Here is a 27,216-nt window from a genome sequence, read left to right as displayed (position 1 = left end):
CCCTCCTCCAGTTCAGTCCTTGATTATTTACTGGTTGTTTGTGTGTTTTTGAAAGGCAATCTGGCATTATCTGATGGAGGTTGGCCCATTGAAGCTTTTCACATCGTGACTATCAGCAGGTCACTTTACTTCCCAATAGCCTAGTTAATTCTTGATGACAATTAGAGGAGGATTGAATGGCAGGGGTGCTAGATTTGTAGTCAGAGGTCCTGGATTCCAGTTCCTATTTTGTCATTTACTACATGCATAACTTTGGGCAAGTCTCACCTCCCCAGGCTTTGATTTTCTCATCAGTAAAATGAAAGAGTTGGATGAGATGGCCTCTTCAATTCCCTTCCAGCTCTAAATCTATAACCCTTTGATCCAGAGCAGTGACAAACATGTTGCCAGTCTATATCTGTGGATGACATTTCCATCTGTGGAATTTCCCATACTAATGGAGTCATAACCATAGACCTTGGTTTGCTTCCATGTCGTTCTCGTAGGTCCCATGAATGTGGTAGCTTTATCTTCTCAGAAAGACTAGAGAAGTTCCTGGAAAGCAACTGCCCTTTCATATCTTCATATTTACAGTGGCAACTAAAACAGTACTGGATATCAAATAGGTGATTTGGAATACTTTTTTAATGGAATCTATGATTTCTTTGGTTTGGGAAACTTTGATACCAGTGCTTCAGCCCCTACTAGTATACTCAGCAGTTATATGACTTGACTCAACCTCCCACCCCCACCCCACCCCATTCAGGATCTTTGTCCTGTACCAAGGTGCCTCTACTTAAAGTCCTAGTTGCCTGGGACTGTAAGACTTTAGATGACTTGCCCACAGTCATACAGCATGTATTAAAGACTAGGTTTGAACCCAACTCTCCTTGACTTCAGGGCCATCCCAGGTATGCTATCTTACCTTTCAGGAAAACAATGCAACATAGTCAGTAGTCAGCAGATATTTTTAAAGTATCTTCTATAGGCCAGAACTGTGCTAAATGTATGGGTACAAAAAGAGGGAAAGCAGTTTCTACCTTCAAGGAGCTCATAATAGTCTAATGGAGGAGACACCAAGTGAACAAATAATGTATAAACAAGTTATATGCAAAATAAATGTCAGTAAGAAAGGAAAGGCGTTAGTAATAAGATTTTAAGCAGTGTAGTATGGAGTTGCAGTAAAGACTACAAATGTATAGGGATTCAGACACATTTGACCTTTGTTGTAGAAAAGGCTTCAAAAATAGAAATAATTAACTAGGAAAATGCTAGAATTATGAGAGGTTGGTAAAAGCTTCCTTTCCCAAACTAGCAAGATATGAAAGGGCCAGGTTGGGGAGGACTTTTAAAAGCCAAACAGAAGATTTTATATTTGAACCTGGAGGCAATAGGGAGCCATTGAGGGTTATCAAATGGGGGATGGACCTAGTCATATATACATGTTAAAAAGGATCACTTTTAGGGGGAAGCTAGATGACTCAGTGGATAATAAAGAGTTAGGCTTAGAGACAGGAGGTTCTGAGTTCATATCCAACCTCAGACATTTCCTAACTATGTTACCCAGGGCACATAACTTCCATTTTGTAGCCCCTACCCTTTAGTCCTAGAGTTGCTATTAGGACAAAAAGTTAGGGTTTTTAAAAAATTAAATACAAAAAAGACCAAAATATTTTCCCATAGGGTGGGTATTAGTAACTAAAGGCATCAAGATAAATTTCCTGTGGGAAATAAACCTCCTGCTGATCCTTGAAGAAAGTTGGGGATATTGTGAGGAAAGGGTATGGAGATATCTAGTACAAGGAATAGTAAGTAGTTGAGTTTGGCTAGCACATAGCATATATGAAAGGGCCCAGATTCAGTGAGCCCAGAAAAGTCAACTGGAGCAAGTCCAAGTTAGTTGTATTTGATTCTAGAGGTAAAAGGGAGCCCCTGGACAGTCTTGAGTAACATAATCAGACCTGGGCTTTAGGAATATCAGTTTGCCTGCTGTAGGAAGAATGAATTGAATGAGGGGAAAGAGATAGAAGTAGTTCACTTAATAAGGATCCTTCCCAGTAGACCAGATGAGAGGTGATTGAGACTGCACTAAGGCAGTTGCCTGGAGAATGCAGAACAAGGGACATAAATATTGTGATGGAATCAATAGTACTTAATACCTATAAATGAATGTAGTATGTGAGTATTTAAGGGAGCAGGAAGAGCTGAGGAAGACTCCAAATTGTCAAACCTGGCTGACTAGAAAGATGGTGATACCTTCAAGACAAATAGGATAATGAGGAAAACGTTAGGATTCAGGAGATAGTTAATTCTATTTTGGACATGTTTAATTTGGTCTGTCTCTGAAATGTCCAATAGAGACATCAAATAGGTAATTAGTGATACAGATCCAGATTTCAGTAGGGAGATTGAGGCTAAGCTTACAGATATGGGAGTCTGTTGCATAGAAGTGACAAACCCATGGAAGCTGATGAGAACCCAGAGAAGAAAATGGGGAGAAGAAGGGAGAGGAAAGGCCAATTGTTGGGTCCAGTATGGAGCCCTGAAGTATACCCATGGGGGAGGTGGAGAGGAGAGAAAAGTAGAGGGACAAGGATGATGATCCTGCAAAAGACAAAAACCAGACTGAGAGTAAAGTGTCTAAAAAAGTAGGAGAACTATCAGGAGAAAGCAGTGTCAAGTTAACCAAAGAGAAGGGGATCTAGGAAGAGAGTATGTCAGCAATATCAGTTGCTATAGAAAAGTCAAGAAAGATAAGGACAGAAAAAAGACCATCTGATATAAATGGCTTTTTTTAAAGGAGTTTATGAAAAGGAGGAGATTAGATAATGGGTTCAAATGAAAAAAAATTTTTTTTCAGAATGAGGAAATTGTGAATATTATTGTATAGGCAGTACTGAAGGAGAGTGAAGTTGAACATTTGGAACAGAAGTAATGAGTGAACTATCACACTTCTGAAGGAGATAGGACACGGATGGCAGCGGGGCGCATGTTGAGGGGTTGGCATTTCCAAGATGTATTTTCCTTGGAGAAGACAAAGTGTTTCCTTGCTAGGAAAGTGACTTATCTACTTTAAGCCCTAGATCCTTCCTACTGAGTATACAGTGTAGGAATTGCTCAGAGTGTTGTAGCTCCTATTTTGGACCAGAATTTAGGTAGAATGATCCATTGATTAAAACCCTAAAGTAGTGATCAAAACTCTGGTGTTTTGACACTATGCGGCACTCTTCTCTTGAGTAGTGTCAAAAAGTTAAAACAGGAGCAGTAAATCTCCAATGACATGAAAATTTAATATTAATAAATACAAATTGATATTATTAACTTTTTGAATAGAAAATTTTTGATGGTAAAAAAGCAAACAGTGCTAGGAGATGGCAACTTCAGAAAGACAGATGATCATTACCTGTGGTCTAAGCATTGAGGCCTATTACAAAGCCCTGCTGTCCACATTAGGCCAGATTTTGGTCTAGTGAATAGAGGCATAGTTTTTTCCTGCACACCTCCAGTTTGCCCAGAATTCGCCTGTTCTCATATTCAAGAAGTGACTCTTTTTTGTGCAGGATTCCTGAAGAGTCTAATTGACAACCAGAATTAAACATGCTTCTCCCTTCACTGCAGGTGTCCTCCCTCCCCCCCCCTCTCTCTCTCTTGGTATTTCATATTTAGAGACAAACATTTGCCGTAGTGCTTTCCACTGAGCTTGTAGGTAACTAACATTCCTGTGAGGTTTTTAGAAAGTTGGTCTTGGGTCATTGGCACTAAACCACTTATTTGGTAGATCCTTCAGGAGGTTATACTTGATATCTTTCTCTTGTTACGCCTGAACAATAATGACAAGTACCTTGTGGTTGATTAACTGTCACTTTAAACCTTTTTTAGATTGCCCTATGACAAAACATAGGTTTATGTTCTTTTATCCTGCCTTGACAGATGAAAAAGTGTCTCAGGTGGAAGTGTGCCTGAATATATAAAATTTCCCTGATTTGTGGGTAGAAGATACTATCTTGTACTTGAAGTATTGGTGCAATTCTTTCTCCCAATAGTTACCTACCTTATTAACTTCCATGTTTACCTTAGTTCACACAAAGATGAAATGGAAATACTAGGATCAGTGTTTACTTGGGAAATTAGATTTTTTTTGACTTGTAAATTTTGAACACTAAGATCTTTTAATGAACCCACTGAATGAGCAACATTTGGTGAATGCTGTGTGAAAGCAATGAATAATGCTCATGAAAATCATTTCAGCCCTTCCACTCTATTTAACTCATTGCAGTTTGCTGGGACTTTATCAGATGGTTTGGGGAAGACCATGGATAATCGCCATCAAACAGAACGAGAATATATTCGATACCATGCAGCAACGAGTGGGGAACATCTTGTGGCTGGCATCCATGGCCTGGCTCATGGTAAGTAAGATAGCTCAGACTATAACATAATGATTGTTTTGCTACACTTCTGTGGAGCTATAATGGAAAAAAACCAAACTGCTCTTGTTTAAATTCTTGAATTCTGTCTGACATAGAAAAGAGAAAGTCTGTTTGGGATCTTGGTTCGTTATCTTGTCATATCTGACTGACACTTTTAAAGTCACTTTTTTCCTCCCTTTTTTGAGATGGAAACCTGGCAGAAGATGAAGAAACTCAATTTATTTCCAGGATGGGCAGATCCTTCCTGTTCTTTAAAAGACTGCCACTTACCCATTTCGTGGAATTTAATAAACGGATCCCTTCTCCATAAAATAATCTGGACCCAGAAGCATATTAAGGCAGTGACTTACTCAAAGGCCCCCAAAAAGTAACATGCAGAAGCTTCAAAACTGAGGATTCTGACTTAAAATCTATTTCTTTATTCTTTACCTCATGGCCATGTCAACTTATGTGCCCAGTCATTGGTGAATTTATTCAAATATGTTGTTTTTAATGTTTATCTTTTGTTGCTAAATATTTAACAGCATTCTGCATTTTTAGAAATAATATGGTATTATTAGGAAGCAATGTTAAGTACATTCAGTCCTCATTTGTGCTGATGATGAGCGGAGTGGAATGAGAAAAGGATCAGGCTGTGGCATGTATAATTCCCAAATAATTTCTTTGGCTTTTTAGCATTCTGGAAGTAGAGCAGGAAGGGTTATATGCAGTAGATTTACTTTCTTAACTATGTTTAAAATGAGTTTGTCCTCTGCAAACACCAGGAAATCACTCTGACAGTGAAGGCAGTTTTCAAGCATGTTGAGTGACAAAGCCGGACCATGGAATGACATTTGGAAATAGAATCTAGAGTGAACTTTGGATTGGCTTAGGATTTAATCATTCTTTGACAAACCAGAATAGTCATACATTATTAGATCAGTGTGACATCTCTCTTTGGAAAATACCAAAGTGCGTTGCAATGTATCACGATAGTATAATAATGATGATTATTTATATAATTTATAAAAAAACAAATCCTTTCCTTATGATGCCCCTTGGACAGATAATGCATCTATGTTAACATTGATACCATTTCTCCTCACTTCCTATTTAAATCTTTAGACCTTCAATCTCTATATCTACTGATTCCTTTGATTTCCCAGTGCTTGATACATAGTTATCACTGCCACCTACAAGGTGCTTAAGCTTCCCCCATCATTAAAAAAAAAATTGTAGAGCTTATCATTCCTGCTGTATCTTATATCTTTCTTCCTTCTCTGTCACGTTCATTGCAAAAGCTATCTGTACTCAATGCCTCCACTTCTTTTACTCTCATTCACTTAACTCCCATCAGTTTGGCTTCTGACTTCACTCAACTACAACTGATTCAGTTACCAGAGATCTCCTAGCCACCAAATGTGGTGGCCACTTGTTGATCATCATATTTTTTGACCTCTGCATCATTTGACATTATCGACCATCCTCTTCTCTCTGACTTTTTGTGTCCCTACTCTTCTTGGTTATTCTACGTGTTTGATCATTCCTTCTCATTTTCCTTTTGCTGAATCTTCATTGATGTCATGCCCACCAACTGGGACTGTATCCTATCTAAGTCTTTGCCCTGCTCCCTCTTCTCTCCCTCTTCTCTCTTAATGACCTAATCATGGGAATGGGTTCAGTTACCATCCTTCTGAAGATAACTCCTAGATATAGATACATAACCCTTATCTCTCAGCTGAGCTCCAGATCCTCATCATGAATTGGACATTTCTACCTAAATGTCCTGCAGGTTTTCAAATTTATTATGTCCAAAATAGAACTCATTATCTCCATTCTTACAGCCACTACCTAGTTCAGACTCTTTTCACCTCTCTCCTAGAATATTGTAGTAATCTTCTATTTGGACTCCCTGCCTCAAGTTTCTTCTCCTCACTCCAAATCAATTTTCAAAGTTGTTCTGATCATTCCTCCTTCCTTGCTCAGTATATTCTAGCGAGTCTTTGTTGTTGTTAATTAGATCAAATATAAACTGCTGTGTTTGCCATTTCAGTCTCTTTACAATCTGGCCCTTTCTTGAATTTCCAATTTTTATTCTGAACTCTCTTCCTCTCACTTTACCGTTGTGACATCCTGGATTATTCATTGTTCCTCACACCCAACACTCCAGGCCTATTTTTGACTGTCTCCTATATCTGGAATGCTCTTCCTCAACTCTGTTTTTTGAATCTTTACTTTCCTTCAAGTCTCAGCTTAAGAGCCACCTTATTTCTCCCTGAAATCTTATCTGCTTCACTGGCTGCTGGTATATCACCATTTTTAATGACCATGTGTGTATTTTGTATGTATTCTAAAGATACTTAAATATGCACATGTTGTCTTCTCCATTAGAATGTAAGGTTGTTGAAGACTTTTGTGTTTGCATTCTTAGCACTTAGCCTAGTTCTTGTTAATATATGTTCGTTGATTGATTCTACCTTCCTATAGAGCTCCTGCCTTGCCTTTTGCTCCAGCCAGTAGCACAGTTAGGGATGTTGCATAATGGTGGAAAGTGGACCAAGAATCAAAAGAGGAATCTTATAAGTTGTTAGGAATCCCCTTCAACAAGAAATAACTTTCCCAATTTGTCTCACTAGAGGAAATGAAGAGCCCGGATAGCCTCCTTACAACAAGGCGTCCAAGAGTAAACATCCCGTCACTGGAACATCTCCTGACCACTTGAAGGGTCTTGCCAGATTGTCTCCCTCATTCTTCAGGCTAGACCCTGTACTTTAGCCAAATGCCTTTGTCATCCAGAAGTTTCAATTATCCTCTCAGATATTTATATTGATCTGACTTTCCTTTGATCATTCAGGTGATAGTCTAGAACCTGTTATTAATGTGAAACTTTTAGACTTTCATTTTTTTCCTCTAAATTCTTTGTCTTTTTTCTTTTGGCTCATGTTTGAGTTTTCTGAATCAGTATAATTAAATCAGTATTCTGAATCAGTATAATAATATATAATAATAATAAATAATAACATATAATAAAAATTAAAAAAAAAATTAAAAAAATTGGGGGGGGGGAATACCTGTCATCATGCTTTGTTGAAGGCATCAATAGATAACTAAACAGATCAATTAGCCTATAATAATTTTTTTCTTTTCAACTTCCTTTTGTTGTTTTGAGCTATAGATTGTCCTTTGTATTCACTACAAGTAGGGCTATAGATTTAGAGCTGGCAGGGACCTCAGAATCCATTAAGTCCATTATTTTATAGATGAAGAAACTAAGTCACAGAGAGGTTAAGTGACCTGCACAAGATCACACAGCTATTAAGAGTCTGAGGCAGAATTTGAATTCAGTTCTTTCTGAATCCAAGCTTAGTGCATCATCTACTGTCATCTCCAAAACATTGAAGAATGTTACTAAATTACTCATATTCTTTCCTTTCGGAAGATAGTCAACTTCTTTCTCCTTTCAGGGGGTAAGTTTTTGAACCCCTATATCACTATAATTCTTCTCCAATGAATTTTCTTCCCAAGTTTTTCACATTATCTCTTAAGATAAAGAACCAAGAACTAGGTAATTAAATCCATCAAGCTGTGCTTGATTTAAAAACTTTTTTTTAAAGATAGTTCTATTAGTGAACTGCATTCAATTTAGAGTCCACTATGACCCAGTGCTTAATCTATTCTCATTCTTGTTAAGGACCTTCATTTCCCATCTTGAACTAGTCTTCCTTGCTCCTAGATATGCTCCACAGATTAAATGATCCTTAGTAGCTTTGCCAGCTATTGTTAAGTAGTATATAGATACAGTATCAGACATTAATAAAATGCATTGATATTTTCAAACCACACTTTAACTTCATTGGGCATATGGCCTCAGGGGTTGTGGTCTGAGATAATATCTACATGTGAATTGTTCACATTTCTTATTAAACATGCTACTTGTTTATTATGTGTATATCTGAATATGTATGCATATGTTTATGTGATAAAGTTTTAAAAAATAATTCATCAGTGTACTCTCAAAGAAAAGCAGACAATTTCAAATGAGATATTATAATAAACCATCAAATGAAATGGAATATTCGATCTGAAGTCCAATGCCTTGAAAGCATCCAACAGAGTGAACTGATTTTGTTGTTGGTAATGGGATTAGTCTGATTATAGCAGGTTTTGTTTTGTTTTTTCCTTATCAGGTATCATTGGTGGATTGACCAGTGTAATAACCTCGACAGTAGAAGGTGTGAAAACCGAAGGGGGTGTCAGTGGCTTCATATCTGGTCTTGGAAAAGGACTTGTTGGCACAGTGACCAAGCCAGTGGCTGGAGCCCTAGATTTTGCATCAGAAACAGCTCAGGCGGTGAGAGACACAGCTACACTCAGTGGCCCCAGGTCAGTAAGCATGGGGACCCAATAGGACCTTCTCCAGTTTCTAGCTGAATTCTGTTTCTTCTCCTTAGAATCTGTTCTGGTGTATTTAGCCCTCCCCCTTCTTTTCCTTTCATATGTAATTCAAATATTTGTTGCTAAAATTAGTCTCTTTTTTAACCAGCTTTAAATAAGTCCTGGGGCACAAATGACTGTGACTATGGTGAATTAGAGTAGTTTTCCTGATGGGTAGAGAGGACTGCATAAGGAGGGGAGTGTCCTTGAAAAAACATCTCTTGGTCACCTCTTGGCCTCCATGCATTGCATTTAATGGTGCCAAACTGCAGGGCTGTTCTTCCCCCATGTCTGTGCATCTCTTCGTCTAAGATTGATCCTGCAATGTTCCTTCCCATGGTCTTATTGCCTGACACTGCTGTTCAGTTTCCTGTTGTTAAATTGTATCTGACTTCTCATTGTTAGTGCTCTTCCCCTTCTCAGATTACCTCATATTTACTCATCTGTTTACATGCTATATCTCTTGGTTGTCTATTAGCTCCTTGAGGACTGAAACTGCTTTTTGTTTTTCTCTTTGCATCCTGTTGCTTCATAAATGTTGAATCAAATTGCCATTTGATAGTGTGAGATTGTCACACTTAAGCTACATCATTTTTAGTACCTTAGTTTGTAGAACAAAGGCAGGATAATAACGGATGTGGATGCACAGCAATCTCATCAATCAACTTAGATATGAATACTAAAACTTACATATGATCAAGCACTAACATAGCACTCATTTTTATTATTCATTTCAGCCAACTTCACCTCATCTTCCTTTGCCATAGCTGCTGGTTTGGGATTCTAAATCAAAGAAATATATGTGAAGTATGTATTAATCATAGCCCAAGCTGAAGCCCACTGAAGTCAAGCATGGGTTTATTGTGATTATCTGGTGAAATAAATAGATTTTCCAGAAGACTGTTAGGGTAATATTATCATTTTTTGAATTCACTATCTGAGATCTTCAACCAGCTTGTGGAAATTTGGACAGGTGCAGAAATATGTGCATTTCAGTACATAAAAGACTATAATTTCACCTATGTAGGTACAAGGATCTTATTTCAACAAAACATTCATCATATGTTTTATTAAATGCCTGCTGTTATCCTGGGTAATATGGATACAAAGAGAGAAATGAAAGAACAGATGAATTCCAGAGATAGATCAAAAACCTAGCACAAATACTTGATGCAATAATGATGGTGAATTTGAGTTATCCAGACAGCATACAGAAAGCAATAAATCCTTCCATCCTTGATCCTTTTGGTGTTGAGGACACCCTGATCCTCTTAATCTAGGTTCTCAATCTAGGTTTTATTCTCAATTCCTCACTCTCTAATCCCCCATGTCCAGTCTGTTTCCAAGACTTGTTAACATCTCTCCCATTCATACCCTTCTCTTTTCTGGCACTGCCAACACCTTTGTGTGAAGGCCTTCCTCACTTCACACCTAGATTATTTACAGTTATGACTAGAGGATCTGCCTGCCTTGAGTCCCTGCTCTAGCACCTGCTCTACTCAACCTGTAAAGGATAATTTTAGCATTGTGAGCTAAACTATGTTAATTATTGGCCACCATGGATATCTCAAATAACAAAAAAAAAAATACCCAAGTCAGTCTGGAAATTTATGGTGATTTAATTAATATAGTGGAAAGAAATTTAAGAAGAAGGGAGAAGAAACGGGTGTAGGATTTCTCCCGCCTGGCTTGTGCTGGGCGGGAAGATTAGAGGCTCTAGAAGGTAAGGTTTTGGAGAGTAAAAGAGGAAGGAGTCAACCTGAACTCCAAGAGGGCTCAGCCAAGATACCTGAACCTGAATTAGCTCAAGGGCAAATTCACCGGGAAAAGAGCCTGAAGAGAGCAAGTGACTTGCCCTATGTAGACGATTTTATGTCACTTCCCTGTGTGTCATCTGTACCAATGTTAGCTTAGCTTGACTTAGGACAGCCCAGGGGTCTGTCCGCTATTTCTGCACATGTCTGTTGAAGGCCATTTTCTCAAATACTGTGAATATTAAAAACTGTAAATGCCAAAACTGTAAAGGTTTTGGCCAAACTGGTAAAGATAATTTTTAGTGTTTTGACTTAAAATCTAAATAAGTGGTCGCCATGGGAAATTCCCAAATATGAAAATACCCAAGTCAGCTGGGATTTTTATGGAGGTTTAATTAATATAAAATGAAGGAATTAAGGGAAGGAGAGAGAGAGAGAATAGCCACACAGTAGAAAAGGGCCTAGGCCAAAAGGGCCTAGGCCAAAATGGCCTAGGCCTGAGCCTAAGGGAGAGCGAGTCAGTCTTTATCACTCACCACAACATTGTCTCTAAGCAAGCTTCACTCCTCCACTGAATCTCCTGAACTGAGAGTTCAGAATACTTAATTCTTAAATATGGTGCAGACATTCCTGACCTTGCCAAACTAAATAGGGTGGAGAAATGTAGAGTTCCCAAGACTTGATTTTGTTAAACCAAGTATCTCCATTGTTACTAATCAGGAGATAGCTAAATCAGATCTTCTAAAGTAGGATGGAGTAGTTTTAAAATTTACAAACTACCAAAGTGTCTTCCTAAAGTGCAGATCTGACAGTTTCACCTCCCCTTACTCCATGAACTTGAATGGCTCCCTACTGCTTCCAGGATCAAAGATAAAAGCCCCATTTTGTTTTATAAAGCCTTCAATTCATAACCTGATTCCTTTCTGCCTTTCTAGGCTTCTTATATTCTACTTTCCTCCATATACTCTATAATCCAGTGACAACTCCATGAATTTTTACTGGCTGTCTTCTATGCATGGAATGCTCTCCCTTTTGCCCTTCATCTCTCTTCTTCCTTGACATCTTTCAGTTATTAACTAAAATTTCATCTTTTCAAGAAGTCTTTTTTAGTCCCCTTTCATTCTAGCATCTTCCTTCCAAGATTATAATTTATCCTGAATACATCTTCTATGTACATAGTTGTTTGCATATTGTCTCCCTCATTAGGGCATGAACTCTTTTAAAGCAGGGACTATTTTCAGCTTTTCTTTGTAGCCCTAGCACTTGGCACAGTGCCTGGCATGTAGTAAGTGTATAATAAATGCTTGTTGACTGTCTTGACTGAGCTTGATATCACATGGGAGGAAATAGCCATTATCTCTCATGTTCAAGTTCTAAGTCACACTTGTGTTCTAAGTCAGCTACAAGCAATGACACATAATGGAGGGAGGAGTATAAGATGTTGACATTCTTGTATGAATGTCAGGAGTGTTCAAGCTTGGAGTGAGCTGATGCTGACAAAGATAGCTAAGGACAAAAACAGTTTGGATTTTTTCAGCTATATTGGGAGGGAGAAAATCAAACAAAGGGATTAATGAGATATAGTGGTAATAGATGACATAGAAAAGGTAGTGCTGCCCAACTTTTATTCTGCTTCTATTTTCTTTGCAAAAAAAAAATTTCTTTGGTTGGAAATAAGCTAGATAAAAAGTGTCTGATAGGGTTATGATGCTTAAGATAAAAAAGATAAGAGATCACCCCTTCTTACTTTGATGAGTTCATATCATCTATCCCATATGAACTATAGGATACATAAAGATTTGGCAATTATTACTCAAGAATAAAATATTGCATGGTAAAGTTTAGGATTCAAAAAACATCTTAGCAAGTTATAGAGCATTGATTCAAACTGAAAAGATAAAATTAATAGACATTATTGTAAAGCCTTATATTTGGGTTCAGCGAATTTGTTTCTTAAGGGCACAATAGAGCGAGGCATGATTAGAGAACAGTTTGTTAGAAAAAGGTTTGTAGATTTTAGTGAATTACAAGCTCAGTATGAGTCATCAGTGAGATGTGACATGCCAAACAGCTAATTCTAGGCTGCAGTGAGAGACAGAGTGGTTAAGAATCAGGTAATCCTTCTACTTGTACTCCACCCCATTGAGATCACATCTAGAGAAATGAGTATTCTAGCAGCCATATTTTAGCAAGGATTCATAAGCTGGAGGGCAGCTCTCCTCAAAGGAGGGCAACCAGAATTCTTGTTCAATGAGTATTGCTGCTAGGAATCTTTGGAATCAAGATCAGAAGACTTATGTGAAATAGAAGAGCTATTTTCAATGTGTGAAGAGGGATTAAACTTGTTCTACTTAGCCCCACAGGCTAAAATAGGAACAAATTTAGGCTTGATCTCTAAAGGAGGCTTCCCAGCATCTATAAGCTATCCCCAAAGTATGATGGGTCTCTTTCACATGAAGTTTTCAAACAAAAGTTGAAAAAGATACAGAGGATTAGAGATGTGTTCTTGTTCTGATACAGGTTGGACTGGATAGCTTTGAGATCTCTTCCAGCATTAGGACTCTGCAATTTCTATGAAGATCTGGACTCAGGCAATCATCCCCCCCCCCCAAGATATATGTATTATTAGACTTCACATCCAACAAGGTGTCATAATCTAGTAATTTTTCATCAGTTTGGTTTTTCTTAAGTCTGATTTCTTTGGATTATTCATGGTTTTCATTGAGCAGGCCTTACATTGTTCTGTGGTTTGATGTAATCAAAATAATGTCCTTCACAAGCACAAACACCTGGATTATATCATCACTTATGAGGAATCTCTTTCCCATGTGACCTTTCTTCACAACATGATGATAACTAGATGACATCTTTGGTGAGCATGGCTCCCTGTTTTATGTCTTGCTTGATGTGGATATTCAAAGGATTTGTGAATATAATCTTCTCTGTGGTTTCCTCCATCATAGAATCTAGTGTATGATCAGCATGTATTTGTGAAACACCCTCTTGAGGATACCCTTTAAGACTGTGTTTTGTTTTGTTTTTTACATTATTAAATGCCTTTTTTTTAATCGATAAAACACATTCTCAACAAGATCTTATATTTTCTGTATCTCACTTTGCCATTCAAAGAGACATGCTAGTCAAAAGCAGCACTGAGTTAGAGGACAAAATCATTTTTAAAATCTTTCATAGAAAGATGATAGAAAATTACAAACAGTTGTCTCAGAATAGTGAAAGGAACAGAGAAGAAAATGAGCCTATTTAAAAGCTAGATGTGAGGCTCAGCCAGAGCACTTTTAAATGAAAATGAAAGGAGAGCAACAAATGTGAGTGAAATGAAACAGAGCTGCCAAGATTTTTGTAGAGACCTCTTCTCAATGATAGTTATACTATAATATTTAATTTCTAGTCACTTAATACCTTAAGTGCTTTATGAAGAAAGTAGAAATGGCACTCGATGCTGGAATGGATATGGCAAAGTTAGGATGGTAATGCACTGCTGGTGAAGTTGTGAATTGATCCAACCATTCTGGATGGCAATTAAGAACTATGCCCAAAGGGCGCTAAAAGACTGTCTTCCCTTTGATCCAGTCATAGCACTGCTGAGTTTGTACCCCAAAGAGATAATAAGGAAAAAGACATGTACAAGAATATTCATAGCTGCGCTCTTTGTGGTGGCAAAAAATTGGAAAATGAGGGGATGCCCTTCAATTGGGGAATGGCTGAACAAATTGTGGTATATGTTGGTGATGGAATACTATTGTGCTCAAAGGAATAATAAACTGGAGGAATTCCATGTGAACTGGAATGACCTCCAGGAACTGAGGAGAGTGAAAGGAGTAGAACCAAGAGAACATTATACACAGAGACTGATACACTGTGGTACAATCGAATATAATGGACTTCTCCATTAGTGGCAATGCAGTGATCCTGAACAACACTGAGGGATCTTTAAGAAAGAACACTATCCACATTCAGAGTTAAAACTGTGAGAGTAGAAACACCAAAGAAAAACAACTGCTTGATTACATTGGTCGATGGGGATATGATTGGGAATGTAGACACTAAATGATCATCCTAGTGCAAACATCAACAACATAGAAATAGGTTCTGATCAAGGACACATGTAATACCCAGTGGAATTGCGCATCATGGGAAGGGAGGGAAGGAAAGAACATGATTCTTGTAACCAAAGAATAATGGTCTAAATTGATGAAATAAAATTAAAATTAAAAAAGAAGAAATGGCACTTGAAAAATGAAGTCCAGAAAATACTGAGCTTCCAAGTGCATGTGGAGGAAACCTGTAAGGAGGCAATTGTAAGGGCACTCAGGGATTAACCTTCAAGATACTTGAAAGAGGAAAGACCGCAATAAAATGAGAAAAGATTATTCTCATATTTGAAAAAGTGATTGAAAAGACATCTTTAATTACAGACCTGTGCTTTGTCTTCTTTAAAATCTTTTCAAAGAATGAAGAATGGATATTTTGCATTTTTTCTGAGAGAATCCTCAATAAAAATAAGAAAACTAATAACTTAGATAATTCTTTGTAGCAAAAAGCTTCTTCATTGTTAGATAATTGACTTAGAAATATAAAAAATATTTACATAAAGTTTGGGGTTTTGTTTCCTCACCATTTATGATATTTTCTGATAGCTTTTGCATTTGTTGTATATTCTGTATCATATACAAGAGCCTAAGAAATTTGCATTTGCCATTTCATTCAGGAAAGTAAAACTACTGATGAGTGAGTAAATAAGATGTGCTAGATTTTCAAAGGTTATTCATTCAGTCATCAAGTTCATGGGAGACAGTCCCTGACCTGTAGGAACTAATATTCAGGAAAGAACAATATAATCTGTTTGCAGGTAATAAATATAGGACATATAAAAATTAAGTACACAGGGTGGGATAGGTAGTCCTAATTTCTAGGAAAAGTCTCTTAAAGGATTTGAAACTTAAGTTTCACTTTGGAGGGTTCTAGGATTTTCAAAGTGGCAGAGGTTAGGAGAAAGAATTCCAGGCATGGGTGACAACCTATGTAAAGAGATAAAGGCAGTAGATAAAATGTCATGTGTGGAAAATATGACCAATTTGACCGACTTGCAGTATGGATGGGGTGGGGAGTCATTTGTAATCAGCCTAGAAAGATAAACAAGAACTAGATTGTGAAGGGCTTTAATCCTCAGGTTGGTAAGAAGCTTCTTGAACATGGGAGTGACATGTTCTGATCAATACTTTCTTAGCAGGTGTATGAAAAATGTTTTGGAGGAATACTAGAGGTTGTTGAAATTCTCCAGGTAAGATGTGATGAGTACTTGGACTAGGATGATCATGGTATAAATTGAGAGGGGACAAATATAGGAGGTATTGAAGAATTATAATCAACAACAAGTAATTTGATTGGATAGGAAGGCAAAATAAGAGTGAAGACTCAAGGATGCTCCAAACTAACACTTGAGTGACAGGTGAATAAAAGCAGGAAAGTTAGGAAAGGTATTTGGAAGAGCCCCTGTTCTGCTTAAGTTTCCAAGGGTTCTAGTGCCTTTAATGGTTTTAATTATTATTTTAATTAATGCACTTTATCAGTATTGCCTGAAAAAACTAATTTGAATGTATATAACGTTGGTTGGATAATTTAATCAAATCTAAGCACCTTATGTAGGTATGTGAGATAAGGCTTGGAAAAGGAGCTACTCTCTCAGTCTCACCAGTTACCTTAGATAGCCTCTAAGTTATTTCTCTAGTCCCAATCATGGAGACAACATGGTAGAATAAAAGGATGACTGGCACCGGAATCAGAGGCCTTTGGTTCACATCACACCTACAAAGTTTTCTCTCTATGACCTTGGGTAACACTACATCTACTTACCTCAACTGGTGGGGGTGGATGAGATTCTTGACAGCTCAGAATTTCTGACCCTATGAAAGATGAGGGAACAAGGTTTTCCTGCCCTTGGTCATCCTATTTTAGAACATGACAGTGTGTCCAATGTCTCAAATTTTTAATGTTCTTTTAGTATTTCTAGTAAAGTTGTTGAATTGTCTCTGACTTTTTGTGACCCCAAGGACCAAAGCAAGCCAGACCCTTCTGTCCCCTACCATCTTCTAAAGTCTAGCCTACCTTATGTTTGCTTCTTTCATGGCACTATCTATCCATCTCATCCTCTGCTGTAATATCCTTCTCCTTTTGCCTTCAGTCTTTTCCAACATCAAGATCTTTTCAGTGAGTCTTGTCTTCTCATTATACATTTAAGCCAAAATATTTAAAGCTTTAGCCTCAACACTTGATCTTCCAGTGAATAGTCTCAATTAATTTCTTCCTGACTAATTTGATTGCTTTGCTGTGCAGCTAGTAATAGTAGATGATGTTTATTGATAACTGATTCACTGAACAGAGCTATCTTTGCCTCTCTGGTTTTCCCATCTCTTGCCTCACCTCTTAAAATAATCAAAACTTTAGAAAAGAAGCTTTCTCTCTAGAGCCAGGCATGATGTCACACTGGAGAATGACTTGCCATTTAGTGGGGCTCCATTCCTTATAACTTACTATTACAGTTTTATATCACAACTTACAGATGAAAATGTTGAGGCACAGAGCACCTGAACTTTTTGCTACAAGTCCAGGTGCTATTGAGCAACAACCTTAAAACTAAAATGCAAACTGCAGCTTCCTAATTAAGCCCAGAGTAGCAGCTTGCAGGTTTCCCATCTGAAGGATTGCTCCCAGGTTTATTATTGCCTTTATTTTAGAGGCAAAAGTTTTAAGTGATGAACAATCTTTAGCCAGAGATCATAGCAAGAGAAGGGACCTTAGAGATAAAAGAACAAATTTTGAATCACTTATCTCGATCCTTAGGAGTGCCTCTAACATAGCTATCACATATGGAAATAGGAGGATAAATGGCGTGTGTATCAGTTTTATGCAAAATGGAGACTCCATAAACTTCCATATAAACATTCATCATCACATTAAATAAAACTACCTGAAGGTCACGTCCTTGAACCATCTCTTTTGGGTCCTAGATGTCTTCACATGACTGTAATAAGGAAGTGACAGTCTCTGGGCTTTAACTTCTTCATTTGAAAATACCCATTGGTTATATTACAACATTTGAAATAGAATTGGATTGTCTTCTGCCATGAAAGTCTTCCAATTAGGTAATTAATCTGAGTTCCCATATCACCTGAAATTCTATTATAAAATTTAGTGTCTGTAGAAAGAATTACTGTTACTTTCTAATTGCCTGTTAATAAGATATGATCAGAATGATTGGAAGCACAGCATTAGATAATAAAATATGATTGGAAGCACAGAAGAGGGTAGATTCCCCCCCCCCCCATATTTTTATAAAGGATAAAGGAGTGATATGTCAGACTTTTCTCCAATCTAGTTTGCTTAGCATTTAAAAGCATTTATAGATGAAACAGGGAAAATAACTGTTTTTGCAAATGGAGATCATTCCCATCCCCTTCCCTTTCAATAACTACAGAATTGTTTCACTATCTCCAGGTTTGAGTTATGATGCATTATTATCTTACCAAGGACACACCAGTTTCTACACAAGGGATAAATAATTCCAGGATCTTGAAAGTGAATTATAACCATCTCCATCAACTCCATTTAATTGAACAAGATCCAGGGGTGTGACTGGGGGCTTTTCCCCACTGACTAATGAAAAATTTAGTTTGGCTGTTTAGACAAGAGACCAGCAGATGACTTGAGGGGATTAGAAGTGAGATATTGACCGAATGCTGACCCAAACTTGGGGCCAGAGCCAACAGTAGAACCCAGGAGTCCAAGAGTTCTGCCTCCAGATCTACATTTGAAATCAGACATTCTTGTTTCTTTGTTATATTTCATTTAAATGAAGGCTCATATCTTGGCATCTTTTTTTAAAATGACCCCCATTCTAAGTAGATGATTACAGGGCAAACCATGGAGTTCTTGAAGAATACTCCTTCCAATAATCCATCTGAAAAACTGTCTTATAAGAAATAGTAGCTACATTATTGTTTATTTAAAAATAATTTTATTTATAGGGTTTTTAAAAAATCTCCCTTCAGCTTTAGTAGATTAATACATCCAAACTTCTAGCTTTCTTTGTGCACAGAGACATTTTTAAAATCCACTCCTCCCAATTTTTTTCTAAAATTCCCATCTATATAATTAAGCAATGTAATTATTCTTGGAGAAGGCAGGTGGGGGCAGGGAGGATGGAGCAGGGTGGAGGACAAACAGCCTTTGGACTGTACTTGGATATTGTGTACTAGTATCCCCCTGTTGCATTTGTTAACTGTTCAAATATGTGTGGTTTGGAACTCAAGTCAAAAGCTGTTCCAAGGCACAGCTCTGCTGGCTCAGGTTGCATCTTTTGCTCTACGTGTCCTAGGCCACATGAATCTGTTCCCAAGTAAAGTTTATGGAAATTATAGAGATGGAGCCACAGTTTGTGTTGCCATCAAAGCCACATAGAGACCTAAGGAAAAACCCATTATTCCGCTTTGGGATCCATCCTAGCCTATGGCCCTTGGCTTCATAAATATCTTCAATTCTAATCTTTGATGACCTGGGACATGTATGGCATAGACCCCCAAGTTAACTGAAAAAGACTGCAATAGGAAAGGAAGGAATAAGCATTTATATAGGGCCTGCTATGTGCCAGGCACTGTGCTGAGCACTTTACAAATATTTCATTTGTTCATTACAACCCTGTGATGTGGTTGTAGTTATTATGCCCATTTTATTATTGAAGAAACTGAGACAGGCAAAGGTTAAGTAATTTGCCCAGAATCATATAGCCAGCAAGTATATAAGACCATATTTGAACTCAGGAGACCCCAAAGATCTGGTAACAGGCATTTTGTGATAGATGACAAGATGCCATTGTGGATACAGGAGTACAGGGTTGTGGGTTATGTATTTATGTTTTTTTGTGTTTTATGTATTCATTTATTTTTAATATACCATCTGTTGTAGCCTTTGAGTTGTGAGGTATTTTAAGGAAGTAGCAGATTATGATTTATGAGGCTGAACCCAAAGATTTTTTTCTAAAATATTTCTTTACCTTTTTATTGAATATCCCGTGCAGAGAAGGGGAGTAGAAGTGGGCAGTACTTGAAATATTTAAACTAATTTAGCAAAGATCAGGGATATGGAGTGTTGGAGCTTAGCTAGTAATTTTAGAAAGATAAGAGGGGAAGGGTGAATTTGAAGGATCATGATAAATCAGTGTTTTAAGAACACCTAGGTCAGTATTCTGATGTCTTGGAATCCCAGGTCCCTTGTCTTGTGTAGTCAGATGTAAATTCCAATTGTTCTAAAAACCCTTTGAATAACTTTTTCATTAATACCACATGAAAGATTTCACGTTGTAAAATTAGGCTAAGGGTACTCTAACTGATTTAGAAACTTTTTTTGGCCATTGATCTCTTGAATATAGAACTAAAGAGAATTTTTCAGTTGAGTTTTTCTTATAGTTGTAATATTAGCCCTTTTCTACAGTGAATGGGGTTAGTATTCTAACACACACAGATTAACAGACATAGAACCTGGGAGAAATTAGGTTGAATAGGTAGAAAAAATTGTAAATGTATTTAGTAAACAAATGTTCTTATTTATGACCTTGTGTTATATAAATTGAATAAAATCACTGATTCAGACCTTTTAGCAATCTCCTACTACTATTAGCTGTACCCATAACAAAACATTTATAAGTATACATAAAAATGGTGCAAAATTTGGCAAGTGGGTTGACTTTTTTGAGAAACATGCCAATTAATTGTCTTTGGTTAGATCTTCCTTTCTATGAAGGACTTGTCCAATAATGCTAAAGGTTGCTATGGAACTGTTGCTATTGACTGATATGCGGGTTTCAGCAAAAAGGGTTACCCTGTCTCCCAGCAGCAATGGGAGGGGATTCTGCTCCTTTTGTGAAGCAAACTTCTCTTCCCCACCTCCTGCCTGGGTTGTCTGGAAGTAGCCTGGGGAGCTTGAGGAATTTCTTCTCACCTTTGATTGTTCTTAGGGTAAAAGAAGGCACTTCATTAAATCTTTTTTTTTTTAAACCCTTACCTTCCATCTTAGAATCAATACTGTGTATTGGTTCTAAGACAGAAGAGCAGTAAAGGCTAGACAGTGGGGTTTAGTGATTTGCCCAGGGTCACCCAGCTGGGAAGTGTCTGAGGCCAGATTTGAACCTAGGACCTCCTGTCTCTTGGCTCTCAAACCACTGAGCCACCTAGTTGCCCTCTATTAAATCCTTTCTTAAGAGAAATCCAGTTTTCTTGAACTCTACCCTGATCAGAATTTCCATAAATTCTAAGCGGTTAGATGTTAAATTAATTGGGTTTTTCTATATCTTCAGAACATATAGTGACTTATTCCCACCACTATAATTTTTTAAAATCAATCTTCAAGATCAGAGAATGAATGACCTGAAGTTATTCTATGATTGAGGAACTTAATTCTGCCCCAGAGTGAAACATCTCTCTTTTCTTCTTACACTTTTGCAATTCTTCAGAAACAAAAACAGCATTGAGAATCTCAATTGTGAAATACATCTCACTCTTTAGGTTGGTACTTAAACTGATGGGTTTCCTCTCAGGAAGGAGCTGAAATAAATTGCTTTTTCTTTGCCTTTTGGATCTCTCAGACAGGCCAGAAGTCTAATTTTTTAGGCCTTCTATTTTCCCTCTGTTTACCTCACCTTTTAAGTAGCCTCTTTTCACTCAAAAGCCCCAAATGGTACAATTCTTATTATAGTATAACTTAGGAAAAACTCAGACCAATGGCAGAGAAAATGAGAAAGAGAGAAAAAACCACACACATACACACACACACACAGAAAGTCTTCCCATTTCTGAAAGGCTGTGATTCATTTTTCTACAAGATTATCTGTTAGGGAAAGAAAACGTACTTTTGTTGGTCATGGTACATTAGCATCATTTCTAGAAAGGAGACTGTCTATCCCTTGCCATTTTTGGCATGAAAAGATGACTGATTTCATGGAAATAGCAAAACATAACTAACTTCCAAAGCAAAGACTGGGAAATCAGCTCATTGACTTTAAAGCTTTTGCAACTTTGTGGGTACGATTCTGGTGTTTGAGACATCTGATCTTTGGTCATATAAAACACAACTGAAAATGTAATTGCATCTCCAAAAACAAATCATTTTGGCTTTCATCATCTAAAATTAAATAGCCAGCCTAGCCATTGTATGTCTGGAATTGCTTCTCAATGCAATGAAATGTGGTTCCCTCAACTCCTCCCCACCCCCTTTGCCATTTCAAGACAAAGCCCAATTAATATGTTCCCTGTGGCCCAATTTTACTTCCATAAGATTTGCATAGAAGATTTTCAGTCTGAGCCCCTTGTTATATAGAATGTTCCAAATTTTCCTTTCAAACTTGAATGTATATTCCATGTGTTGGAGAATAACCAGGAGCCAATTCCCTTCCCTCCCCTTCGATCCCCCCATATGGCAACATTTACTGTAAATGGAGAGCCTCTGTTAGGAACTAGATTTTACTTATTTTTAGGATTTGATGGATAACCCTGTGTCATTGGTGGTTTTCCTTTTCAAAATTGCCCATCTTTACTGGAATGAAATTGAAGGACTAACATCCTTCAAAAGAATGGAAATTTCTACCTTAGAGGAGGAATGGCAGTGCTAGGAAACATGAAGGCCAGCAAGACAATGCTGACCAATGCTCAGCCAAGCTATCAGAGACTTCAGAATGTAGATTCCATTTGGATGTGCCATCTTTTAGATTATAAACTGAGGGAATATAGGAGTCCTTGATTAATGCATCTCCTCTTTAAGAGCCAAAATTGTGCCATCAAGGGTCAGTGACAATAGGATGAGCCAGATTTTGCACTTAATCCGTAGAGTTGAGTTGAGTGAGAAGGACTCTATCTAGTAAGTGGAGGAATGGCAAGAACCTTAATACTCACTAGCCAGGTCATCTTTGGTAAGCCCTTTCATTCACTGTCTAACCTACCCTACTCACCTCTCAGAGCTATTGTCAAAGGAGCGTTTTTAAATTGCAAAGACCTATATCAATGTGAGCTGTTATTGTTATTTGGGATCTGTTCACAAACTGCATGACAGCCCTGAAGATCACAACACTCCCATTGGCAACTGAGCAATATGTAGCAAAAACTTATCTGTTAATGTTTTACTAAAGCCAATAATTTCTTGTGTTTTAGAATAATAGGGTCAGTTTATTGTTGAGGGCTCTTCTTTGAGTGACTTTTGGATATTGTGAGTTATTAGCATACAAGAAATGTATTAGGTAAGTGACTAATTTCACCATACTCTCACCTTGCAGCAGATCACCTCTGAAAGGCATTTTAAATAGATTAAAAACTAAATGGCTTTTGAGTGTCTTACCAAATTTACAGTCTTAATTATAGAGTGTTATTTTCAAGTTTATATTCTATGACTCAAACTCATCAAACTTGTTCATTCATTTCAGTCATGTCCAACTCTTTGTGACCTTATTTGGAGTTTTCTTGTCAAAGGTACTGAACTGTTTTGCCATTTCCTTCTCCAACTTATTTTACAGATGAGGAAACTGAGGGGAAAGGGGCTAAATGACTTTCCTCTCAGCTAATCAGTGTCTGAGGCCATTTTTTAACTCAGGTCTTCCTGACCCCAAGTCCAGTGCTTTATCCACTGCACAACTTAGCTGCCTGAACTACATGTAGATAATAAAAATCTTGAGAGAGCTTATTTCAAGGATAGCTAAGAATGACTTCAAGTTATCAGGATCTTTCAAAAATGCTTGAGGATGATTAAAACATTTTTTCTTAAGTAGTTTTGCCATTTCCCCCCTTGTTCAGTTAGATTTATATTTTTATTTTGACTAGATAGTCTTCCATATATAGTATGCCCAGTTGAGTCCAGCCTTTCTCCATGTTGCTGTAGATGCCCTAAAAGTAAACTGAATTAATGAAGTTTTAATGTATCTTCAGAAGTAATCGCATGGATCTGAGTTTTTTTGGTGAAATTCAAACATATGTGCAGTTCATGAAGGAAATAATAAACTCAGAATACCATTCACAGTAGAAATCTTGTTAATTTTAATTTTATTCATATGATAGATGGAAAGTTGGCTCTTTAAAGTTTGGGTACCCTGGGAAGATATTAAAAGAAAATCTCATCAGTGCTGACAATGCAGTATTTATTAGAAACTAATGCCTGTGATTTGATATCTTATTTTCACTGTATTGTATTTATTTTCAATATAGTATTGTTCCAAACAACAGTTTTTATTGTTTCCACATTTTTCTACCTACTGCCAGTCATAGAGAATGTGCCAACTGCCAGAAAAAAAGGGATTGGGGAATGGAAATAATGTATCTCTGGAGAGATCTCTTCAGCAAACCGCCCTTTAAAAGGACTATGTGCATAATGTTTATTTATCAATTAATAAAATATTGGATGTTTAGTTCATCTACAGATGCTTTCCTGGTATATACATAATTCTATATGTACATATATAGAGAACATACTAGAAATAACTGTCAAGTAATACTTTTAAAAAGATGTTCCTAGGCATTGTTGAAAAGCCCAGTTCATTTATATATTATGGTGTTTTTACATATGTATATATACATATAATCATACATGTATATGTTTATAACCCATACCCATGGTCCAACACAAAGCAGGAAATCAGTGTTATAGTCTTTTGCAGAATAAAAGAGCAAAGTGGATTCCAGTTGGCCTGCAGTATACTCAGTGTTCATCTGAATAGTTTAAAATACTCTTTTTCTGTAGTAAAGGCCTTTTTTTGTCCCTAAAGCAACCATTGGAGACTAAACATTAAAGGAAACGTATGTGCCTGAAATGTTCTTTGAAAGAAGGACTAATTCCATGAGTTATTTAATATAACCCAGGTTTTCTTCTATGGTTAATCTTCAAGAATAGAACAAGAATTTAAGTAATGACAGTTCCTGCAACTTTTTCAATGTTGATCTCATGAACGGATCATCATGTAATGAACATGTCTTTTGCAACATGGAGAATACAATGCTGTCATTTTATTCTTTGTCTTAAGAGACCTTTAGACTTGGAATACTGTCCCAAGAGACCATTTCAAAATCCATATCCCAAATAATACCATCAGCCTTGTAATCCTTTCACAGTAGACCTTCAATCCAATGACTAAGACAGTGGCTGTTTAAACTTCTGGGATCTACCAGGGTTCCAAGAAGATGAAATTGTTTTCGACATTACCTGTTTTTATCTCTGTACTAAATACATCCCCAGTGCCTATCATGTTTTCATTCTTTCTACCTATCCATGATTTTTTTTTTCCTTAAAAGACTTAACTCTACTTCCCAAGTTTTTCCTATCAGGCGACTCCTTTTTTTGTGTTATTTTTATTATATTAATAAATTCAAATGTATGTTTCATTGTATTCTAAGGTTATTTTCATATATATTCTGATTTCTTCTCTGGAATACAGTCTTTTCCAGGACCAAGATTATATCTTTTATTTCTTATCAGTATCACATCTACCAACTCAGCACTAGGTACAGAGTTTTATAGCATTAAGATTCCCAATAAATGTTGTTACCTGACTGATTAAAAAAATAACTCCATACCATATTTCAACTAAGCAGAGCTTTCCCTCCTTACCACAATTATTAATTTGATTAACCTATCCTCCTTGTCTTCTAGATTAATTTTCAATTCATGACACCATAAAATTACCTTCTGTGTAATTTAAGATTCACATTTAATCACCATATTTGTCACTAGCTACTTAAAATACCTCTTACCCAGGGCTTGTGCCAGAGACACATCAAGAATAGGCTGCTTACAAAATATAGGCCCTCTCTAGAGTACTGATCGTTTAGACAACAAACCTTAAGCTATCTGTCCCTATGTTCTTTCTTTGCCCTGGCCCCATTATATTACTAGAAAGTATTTGTTATAGGAGAGAGATTGTTACCATTTATAGCAGGTGACAGACCTCGACATTTTCATTAAATATAATATTAATACTCCTGTTTGCATAAGGTCATCATAGAGGCCCTTGGCCAGAAGACCCATTTTTTTCTACACCAACCCATTTTCATTTTTTTCCAATCTTAAAATATCTGTCCAACAGGATTCTATAAGAAAGAATCTTGGTATGTGTTTCAGCAGAAGGGTAAGGAAAGAAAATTAGACTTAAGGTTAGAAGTAAGTTCTCTTCAAAATCTTCTTTCTGCTTAAAACAAAAGAAAAAAAATTAATTTATTTGAATGTATTTGAATGTATCTATCTGGAGTACTTTATTTTAAAGCTCTTGAGAAATTTTCTCAAGCCCTTTCTTACCCTTTGGAGCATTCAGAATAAAATAATGCCTAAGAGCCCAAGAATTTCTGCACTGAACCATATCTCTGACATGTTTAGCTTGGAGAACTGTCTCAGATAGCAACATTCAGTGACACACTCAACTTCTACAACATCACCTTCCAAGATGGGATACAGCTATCTCCGAATATTGTAATTTTCCTTAATCCATTTTCAAGATACTGAATTTCTATAACATTTCCAGTTTTGAAATTTAGTTTACACATTATAGGAAGAACATTGACAAGCCAGTACATATCCAAAGGAAGTCAATTGTAACAGTGAAGGAAATAAAGAATATTTTATTGGAGGTGTTTAACCTAGAGTAAAGAAGACCGGGGGGGGGGGGGGTTGGGGTGGGGGGGGGTGGGGGGGTGCATAATAGCTGTCTCCAAAGGTTTGAAGAGTGTTAGATTTTATTGTTTGGACTGAATATATTTAATTGGTGGTCACCAGTGATTTAATTCCTAAATCCAAAAAGGAATTACTAAAATAAAAATGTAATTTATGGTAGTTTATAGAGGGAATATATATGAGAGAGAGAGAGAGAAAGAGAAAGAGAGAGAGAGAGAGAGAGATCTCCAGTCCAGTTCCACCGCCAAGTGTCTTCACTCCAAATCTGAGCATCTGTCTTCCAGTCTCTCCTCAATTGTCTGTCTTTCCTCCAGCTCTGAGTAACTGTCTTCACTCCAACTCCAAGTGACTTAGTTGAACCTTCACTCTCCTTCAAGTGAATGATTGATGATCTGTGTATCTCTGTTTCCACTATTTAAAGGCCTCCCCTAAATTTTGTGTCTTCCAATCACAGCAGATGCTCCTCTCCAGGACTGCCTACTCTTTCACACGTGGTTCACAGATCTCCCACTCAATGTATGAAATGGGTGTCCATACCTTTTTGTGGTTAGTTCACACCTTTTTGTAGTTAGTTCATATCTTTTTGTGGTTAAAATGGATAGATCTACTGTAAGTACTGGGTTTATGCTTTGGGGATTAAAATCTAAAAATAGATAGGGTATTACAATTTAATCTTCACAATAAAGGAAGACCTAAGTACCTTCATTGTTACAATCAGGGCAGAGCTAAGTCCATTCTTCACAGTAGGAATTAGTGTGGTTTTGGAGGGCAACAAGGGAAAAATTTTCAATACAGATTTAAACTCTATAAATCAAAATTTCCCAGTAATTTATGGACATCTCAAACTATGGCGAGCTATTTCAAGAGATAACAGATTTCCACTTCACTAAAGATTTTAAACAGAAATTGGATGGATATTTGTTAGTGAT

General features: G+C 37.0%; 1 protein-coding gene across 6 annotated transcripts in view; it reads left to right on the top strand.

Moving 5' to 3' along the window:
* The window catches only part of VPS13D (vacuolar protein sorting 13 homolog D), a 415,828-nt gene that overhangs the window by 292,838 nt on the left and 95,774 nt on the right, over nucleotides 1–27,216 (top strand). For 5 of the 6 annotated variants that reach the window (XM_007491757.3, XM_007491755.3, XM_016422198.2 and 2 more), the window contains 2 exons: nucleotides 4,256–4,388; nucleotides 8,576–8,771. In XM_007491757.3, coding sequence (XP_007491819.2) covers nucleotides 4,256–4,388; nucleotides 8,576–8,771 — 329 coding nt within the window. Of the gene's footprint in view, nucleotides 1–4,255; nucleotides 4,389–8,575; nucleotides 8,772–9,559; nucleotides 26,256–27,216 lie in introns of those variants that run through there. The other variant, XM_007491758.3, reaches the window with a different exon arrangement.

Source organism: Monodelphis domestica, chromosome 4, assembly GCF_027887165.1.
Source record: "Monodelphis domestica isolate mMonDom1 chromosome 4, mMonDom1.pri, whole genome shotgun sequence".
Lineage (NCBI taxonomy): Eukaryota > Metazoa > Chordata > Mammalia > Didelphimorphia > Didelphidae > Monodelphis > Monodelphis domestica.
Note: the sequence above shows the minus strand (reverse complement) of the source record. Positions and strands in the feature narration are given on the sequence as shown.